The 8411-nt window shown below is 34.7% G+C and overlaps 1 protein-coding gene across 1 annotated transcript; it reads right to left on the bottom strand.

Annotated features, from left to right (window-relative positions):
* Nucleotides 1–6682: 6682 nt before the first annotated feature.
* Nucleotides 6683–8065, bottom strand: LOC141648879 (UDP-glycosyltransferase 84B2-like). The gene has a single exon (XM_074457588.1). The coding sequence runs from the start codon at nucleotides 8063–8065 to the stop codon at nucleotides 6683–6685; it is 1383 nt and encodes a 460-aa protein (XP_074313689.1).
* Between the last annotated feature and the right edge of the window lie 346 nt (nucleotides 8066–8411).

An 8411-nucleotide genomic window follows, 5' to 3' on the forward strand; every position in this document is an offset into this window, starting at 1 on the left:
CTAAGTACAAAACAATGCAATCATAATACTTCAGATTGAATATACGAGGAAAAGGTTTCATACTGCAATTAAGGATTTTTTATAACTACTACTTTGGTAAATTAGTGTTTTATGAACTACCAAGTTAATTTTTATTTAAAAACTACTACCACATTGTCTGTTTCGGTTTGAAAACACTACCAAATCTCATTATTACCTAATATTTGGTGTGAAAAAACCATTTTGCCCATTCCCTTCCACCTATTACTCACCTTCTAATGTAAAACTAGAACTAATGTTACCTTTGCCACATAAATTGGGAAAAATCCTTTCACTTTTATTCATCTAATTAAAATCTATTTTACTTAATCAAGACAAAGAAATTACCTTACCTCATCTAATTTAATTTACCTATATTCACCCAGATTATGGATTAACTTTGTTAGGGTGAAAACTGATGTCCCACAACTATAAAGGTGAAAACTCATCTTTATAAGTGCCCACAAAATATAATAATATGAGCCCTTTTGGGGAGGAGCCCAAGAGTAAATTCGTGAGAGTTTGGGCCAAAGCGGACAATATCTTACTATTATGGATAGTGAACACCAGTGCAGCAGGGGCCCAACACGAAGTATTTACGCTTTCGCACAACAAGTGGTATCAGAGCCCAAGGTCAATTTGGGCTAGACATCAGAAGAAGGATTGAGTCAAGACTTGAAGGGTGGTTGACACTGTAAGGCATGGAACTCCTATCTCGGATTCTCGGGGTGGAGCCATGAGCAAGCCCGGTCCATGGCTAAATGAATGAAAGGCGTCATAGGTCTTCTGGGACAAAGACCATTTGTGTACTAGAATTGTTGATCAGGTGAACCCATATTAGGTTGAGTGCTATAGGTATGGTGGGTCCTTACCAGGTAGGATGCCAGAGACCGCTTGTAATACCCCTGATTTCTAGCAGTTTACTTGGTCAAGTACTCTAGTACTCGACCGAGTGGCACTCACTCGATCGAGCACAGTAGACCGAGTGTCTTCTGGGTTTAACTCAGGTCATGTTTAGGTGGCACTCGGTTGAGTGGCTGGTGCACTCGATCGAGTGATTCTGAAAACTCGACCGAGTGAACTGTTTTAGACCCAGAACTTCGTATTTGGGTTCCGTGTTGCTATATATGTCCGTGAATAGTAATTTTCTCTCTCTTAAACACAGATAAACCCTTGCAAGAAGACTAGCCCTAGATTTGGAGGAATTGTTCATCAAGTTTGATTCTTTATTGTTTATTTCTATTTGCAAGTTATTATTCATACTTCTCTTTCAATTAATTGTTGACCAAATCCTAGAATTGGGAGGAAATTGGGGGTTTTTGTCTTTGGGTATTTTGATTGGAGATTTATGTAATTAAATAGTTATATTAAGGGATTATATATATATTATAGTCGTCGGACATGTTTGTTATAGGAAATTCTTAATTAATTGTAGGAGGAGACTTCATAAAAGCGGACTTTTAGTGTTAGAACATGTTGTTGAAGATTTGCTAAGAAGTAGAGTTTTCCTACTCGGTTTTGATAATATGAATGTTTACTCATGTGTTTATCGTCATTAATTTTATAGTAATTGTTAGAATTGCATTATAACATGAGGATTGGTAATTTTGTCTTAGAGGACTGTGGTGGTTATTGGTAAATAAAGACATGGTATGCTTTACATTCATTATAAATGTGAAAGTGGCTTATTTGGTAATACTTGTGCATGAGAAAGTATCATTCTTGGTATATATTGTGTTACTTGTGGATGTTGGTGGATATTGGTGGAGGTTGATGGTGTTGTGGTTGTGTGGTGGTGTTGAGAAGACGTAAGGTGGTTTGGGAAAGCCGTCTAACGCCTGAGTCACTCCTTGGAGTTTTCCACTCTAAGGAAGACGTGCACGTTTATGACTTGAGAAGGGGGGATTCGTTTGGCGTCATGAATCTGGCAGAGGTTTGGTTAGCGCTCGGGCTCGGTATTCCCTGACAGTGTTGTGATGCTATAACGGGGTTGAGGTGGATGTACAGTGTTGGTTGGAGGAGACTTATGTTTCATGCATTTCATTCTTGCATTTCATATTCTTATACTCGTATCATGTAGTGAACACTTATATTATTGAGACTGAACTTTAATGTTTTCAAATTATGTGTTGATCCATATGATATTTCCGGTCATATGGGGAGCTATTGATTGAAAGGTTAAGTATTTGTACATGATGGCGGGTCGAAAGATTGGAGCGATCTTTCACCTAGAGGGTCACCACTTAGCCTAATATTTTTGACATAGTTGTTTGGATTTTATTGGTTTGTATAACTTTTATATTCGGTTTTGCATTTTGAGACTTATATTTATAATTCTCTTAACGTTTAAACTTAATTAAAGTATTTGTTTTCTTAATTGTTGTCTTATACTCATTTCCTCGAGAAATCGAGATGTGTAGCACTTTCATTAGCTACGAAGGCCTTGCTAAAGGCTTCTTAATTAATGAGGATGTTACACTGCTTGTGTTCTAAGAATTCTGAAGTGGTGGACCCGGTCCATGGTATATTGGATGTACGGGATGTTCGGTATGCATAGGTACCATATTCTCAAGAAGGGCACGTGGACATGCAGGTTTAGAAGCATGTGGGGGCACTCACTTGACTAGGCGGTGACATGAGGTGCAAGACATGGCACGCGGTAGCATGGTGTGTCGGCTAAGGTGAGGTTATCAAGACTTAGTGATGTTTCAGATGTCTAAAAGTTGGGGTTGTAGAGTGTGGAAGTTCTCGATGGACGTCAAAGTCCGAGTTAAGTGATGATCCTTGGTTTGAGGGGAGGATTGTTAGGGTGCAAACTCATGTCTCACATCGGTAGTGTAAAGGTGAAAACTCATCTTTATAAGTGTTCACAAAACATAATAGTACGAGGCCTTTTAGGAAAGAGATCATGAGTAAATCCGTGAGGGTTTGGCCCAAAGCGAATAATATCATATTATTATGGACGGGACAACGGTGCATTAGAGGCCCAACACGAGAACAAACTTCTTATTCAACCTTGCATAATTCATTACATATCATCGTCAAAGCTTCAAAGCTTTCACACAATAATGTTAAAGGAACACCACACTTGCATTTACCAACAACAATGTCCAAAGGAACACCACACTTGCATTTACCAACAACAATGCCCTTCGTCATTTCTGAAATTGAATCGTAGATTCATAAACCCTAAACCAAAAAAAAAACAAATAAAAGGAAGTGAAACAAAAAAGAATAAGACTAGACTAACCTCATAGAAAAGACAGTCAATTAAAAAAATGAAGAGAATGAGTATGATAATGGAGAATAGATGTGATTGAAGAGAAGCAGAAGATATGTAAGTGATTGGGAGTGTTTGTATCTAAGGGGTAAAATAGGTAGGTAATTTAGAACTTAAGATAAAAATTCAATCCAACTGTTGAGATTGAGTTTTATAAGGCGAGAATGAGATTTGATAGTGTTTTCAAACCGAACCAAACAATGTGGTAGTAGTTTTTAAACAAAAATTAACTTGGTAATAATTTTTAAAACAGCGCATTACAAGGGTTGTAGTTATAACTTGGTAATAATTTTTTTACTAATGGCTCGTTTGTAATTACTCATAATGATCACGTCTTTGAATTTGAGAATAAGGTAAAACGTTTTTAGGATTAATATTGTGCCTCTTTATAAATCACGCCTTAAAAGGTTAACACTTCCAAGATCTAATTTATGTGAACAATATGTGTAAGTATTAAACCCTCACTAAGAAAAATGTTAAAATATTCATAACCAAAACTTGCAACATTTAATCCCTTCAAAAAAAACTTGCAACATTTAACAACTTGTATGAAAAATGTATCTATATAATACTTTCTTCAATCAAGCGATATCTATACATATGTATTAGTGAATTACGTAATCAGTGATAAGTGCCATTATTAAGTAGTACTCCTTAAGTGCCTTTCGGCCTATTAATAGCATATCATTGTTAAAGAAATAAAAAATTAAAAAATATGCTTTGGAGTAGATTCGAACCCAAGCTACCTACAAGTTAGTCAACAACTTTAACACTACTACTCCTACAACCTTACACTTATATTGTGATGTTATATTTATTTATTCTTTTTACATGTCAGTGGATTTGGAGCAGCAGAGGTCGTCTTATTTCTTGCGTTTTCTAGGTTTGGGAGAGCAGCGGATACCCCTTGCAACCCGTTAGGTTCGCCTATGCCTACATATGGTTGTTTTAAAATTAATTCCACCATATAGTTAATATAGAATTAGGTAAACCAAAGCAAGAAGCATGTATTAACAAATAAAATTGGATTTCCTTAAATAATGTATTGTAAAAACATTATTCCCTAAATATAGTCTCTTAAATTCTTTATTTATTTTTAAAATTTAATAAGTAATATATTATTAGTATTCATATATAGTAGTACTTCATATTTAATAAATTTATAGTATATTTATGATAGAAAAAATATTTTTTTTCTTTTAGATTTGTATGAAGTTATATTATTTAATACTTTTTTTCCTCATAATTATAGATAATTTTTGTATCATAGATTGTAAGACCAAACTTATGTGAATTCAACAGTATATTTAATATCATTAAAGTTTGGACGGTTTTCCTTCATCTTCTATTTTTCTAATAAGTCCGAATTCCTAACTTTATTACACTTGTAAATAATACAATTACTAGATAAAACTATGAAAAAATGTAGTCCGTATTTAAATAATATACATTTTGTACAAATTGAAAAGAAAATAATTTAAAAAAAAATTATCATAAATGTAATTTAAATTCAGTATAATATATGGAGTAACATACTAACATTACATATGAATAATAATTACTTATAATCTATTGAAATTTAAAAATAAACAAGGAAATAAAGGAGCTATATGTAGGGAATAATTTTTAACATTACATTATATAAGTGAATACAATTTTATTTTTGTTTCCATACCTTTTGCTTTAGATTGTCCAAACCTAGATACACAATATGGTGAGGATTATTTTTTAAAACAACCATAAGTAGGGAATTATTTTACCTAGCATTATGTAGGGAAATCCCCCCTAGGAATGTCAATGGATTAGGTTCGAGTCGAGCGAGCTTTCATCATCTATCATTCATCCATCGCTTTAAAATCTCATCCAAGCCATTTGGTATTTTCGTGAAACTTATCATCTATTATCCATCCATCCATCATATGTGAATGAAACGGGTGAATCAGGTGATAAACGGATAAGTATTTATTTATATCCAAAGCCAAAAAAAAAGGATTAATTTTATTCCACTACAAAAATAAAATCAGATTATGTGTAGTTTAAATCCTAAGATCTAGTTTAACTAAAAATACGGGCGAGTTTTCATCCAACCCACCATACATCCGTCATCCGTCATCCGTCATCCGTCATCCATTTCCCATCAGTTATTCACTTAAGTCGGGTTTTCATCTGACTTTAAAGGTCGGGTGGGTCGGGTGGGTCGGGTACGGGTGAAATTAATATTCCTATCTAGGCCACATTCGAATTGAGGAGAGATAGTCCATTTGATAAGCCAATGAAGGTTCCGCTCTAAAACAATTTGATTGTAGAGGATATAGCCTCTTAGCCTTATAAAGTGATAAAATCTCTCTGTTTTTATCCATGTGGAAAACTCACATGTGAGAATATATGGTTTTGTCCCTTTGGGGACATCTGATAAAATTGGAACGACACAGCAAATATACGAGTTTCTTCAGAGTTATAATTAATATAGGTTAGAATGATATAATCTGGTTTTAGTTTGTTAGGGTGGGATAGAAATCACTAATCTTTAGTTTATTTCGCCTTGTATATTACATACAACTTCAATGATTGTTAACCTCTGGATACCACAAAAACTATACCTCTAGCATAGATGAAAGTACAACTTTGAGCTTAGTAAATTTTGTTAGGAAAGACTTCTCAAAATGAGACTAATTAATGTATTTTGTAGGAGTATTTTGTTGTTTTTATTGCGTGTAACGTCGGGCAAAAATGACTGGTATTTTAAGTGTTGTAGTAGGAGCCTAGTAGGCATATGAATAGCAAAATTGGTGTTGGAAAGTTGATTGACAAAAGCGCATGAGTAGTTGAGGAGACTTCAGAGATCAAATATGGAAAATACGTTGTCGATCGAATATGAAAAATTGTGTTGCGAAATAAGATAGAAAAGAAGGGTTTTGCACAAAAACAGTTTGTTTTTCTTGTACTTAAGAGTACGATTTGATATTTTCCAATCATCGTTAACAAAACGGGCCACAAGTGTGTGATTTCCTTCCTTTAGAAAACGGGGTACAATTGTTCTTTTCTCCATATTTTTGGTTAGTTCACCTTTGGGCAATTAATATGATGTTTACAAATTTTATTGGGAATTAATGTTACTATGTTTGGTTTGGGCCGTATTTGTTTGAAAAATCAAAATAATTAAGCTAATGCATGCATGTGAAGTATGAGATTCTCTAATATTTGAAGACAAATAAGTACTACACTACAAGTCTAGAAGTGAGTTTATTTTCTCTTTTAGGACTATTTCAATCATTATTACTTAACATATCTATTTTATCAATACATTTGTTCTCAACCCATTGATAAAACGCTCATACAACAAGCAAAATACACGATGTCCTTATAAATTCTGAATCACTTAATTCAAGCAACATTGCCTTTAATTTCATTGATAAAATTGTCGATGATCTTATAAGAAGAGCCATTGGGAAAAATTGCATCTTTAGCCGCCTTTTTCCACATGATAGCCTGATTCTTCATATACAGAGCATTTGGTCCTTGGGTAACCTCAAAAATACACCTCTCAACCTCCTTTTTCTCAAGTTCTCCATTTTTGTCACACTTTCTCATCCTTACACCAACCTTGAACACGTCCACCAGGAGCTTAGCATTTGTCACTTGGTCGGTCCAATCTGGGTACGCTATGACCGGTATACCCCCGGTTATAGCTTCTAATGTCGAGTTCCAACCACAATGTGTTAAAAAGCAGTTTATAGATGGGTGCATCAATACTTTTTCTTGACAACACCATGGCACTATTAAACCCCTATCTTTAGTCTTCTCTGAAAACTCATTTGGTAACTCTCCCATTTTCCTCCCCCACCCATTTTCGGCTTCTTTTCTAACCCATAAAAAGTGTCTTTGGGTGTCTTTCTCTAATACCGACGCTATTGCTTCAGTCTCGCCTTGTGATAGAACGGAAATACTTCCTAAGGCGATATATATGACTGATGATGGGGTTTGCTTGTCAAGCCAATTCATGCAAAGTTCATTATCATCTTTTTCGTGTTCTTGTTTTTCAAACATTGTTGGTGGGACTAATGGTCCAATTAAGCTAATTGGCTTGTAATTAGCCATACAGTTTACAAAAGTTTCCTCTATTTCTTGGAATGAACTTCCAAAAATCCAATCAAATTGATCTAGGGTATTGATTGTTGATTTGACCACGTTCCGAAAATGGGGAGGGGTTGACGGAAGGACATAAGTTGGAAGATCACCCACCTTAAGCAAGGGCAACCCTTGTATCTCAACTATGTTATTTGGGTCACTTAATGATGGAAAATTAGGTGAATTTTTGAAATAATGGTAGGATATAGTATATGTTGCACAAGATTGGACCCATAACATACCACAAGGGATATTATAGGTCTTTGAAACACTGGCTACCCATGGTACAAAACAATTACCAATGATGCATGAGAACTTTTTGCCCTTACCTTGGAGAAAATCAATTAAACTTGAAAGATTTTTCGCTCCATCTCTTGGAAGGTACTCTCCTAATAAAATGTCTAGGTTCTTGTCGCGGTTAACATCCATCTCAAGTCCATCTCCGAAATACTCATAGTCTATGAGGTTATCAGATTGCCATGACCCGTTTTGCATGCGGTTGCGTGCGTGTTCAGTTGTGGCCAGGGTTACATGGATGCCTTTTGAGTTAAGAAGCTTAGCAAAACGGAGCATGGGATTTATGTGCCCTTGATAAAATAATGAGACCATTAAAATGTGAGTTTCAATGCTTGAAGACATTGTTTTGGTTCAATTACAAAAGAAGGGTGAAATTATTGTGTAACGATTGGTGCAACTGAAGTTTAGAAGTGTGTTTGAATTGAAGGTGATACAAGGCGCATAAACCTGGTTAATAAACAGATGGTGATTTGCATGTGAACTTGAACATGTATTTATTTGGCAAGGAGTTACAAACATTTTTCCATTGAACAATAATGACGAAGTCAAAAGAGATTTCTTGCACAAAATCAAAATAGATTTCTTGCATTAAAATAAAAGAAGAAAAAAAGGAAATACATCCACAAATGTTCCATAAATGGTGGAACTGCATGTCTCTTTCCTATTTTTACTACATTAAGATAATATT

Source organism: Silene latifolia, chromosome 3 (genome assembly GCF_048544455.1).
Source record: "Silene latifolia isolate original U9 population chromosome 3, ASM4854445v1, whole genome shotgun sequence".
Classification (NCBI taxonomy): domain Eukaryota; kingdom Viridiplantae; phylum Streptophyta; class Magnoliopsida; order Caryophyllales; family Caryophyllaceae; genus Silene; species Silene latifolia.

What these genes read in the sequence shown, in the direction of transcription:
- LOC141648879 (XM_074457588.1), bottom strand. Translation starts at nt 8,065, where the DNA reads ATGTCTTCAAGCATTGAAACTCACATTTTAATGGTCTCATTATTTTAT.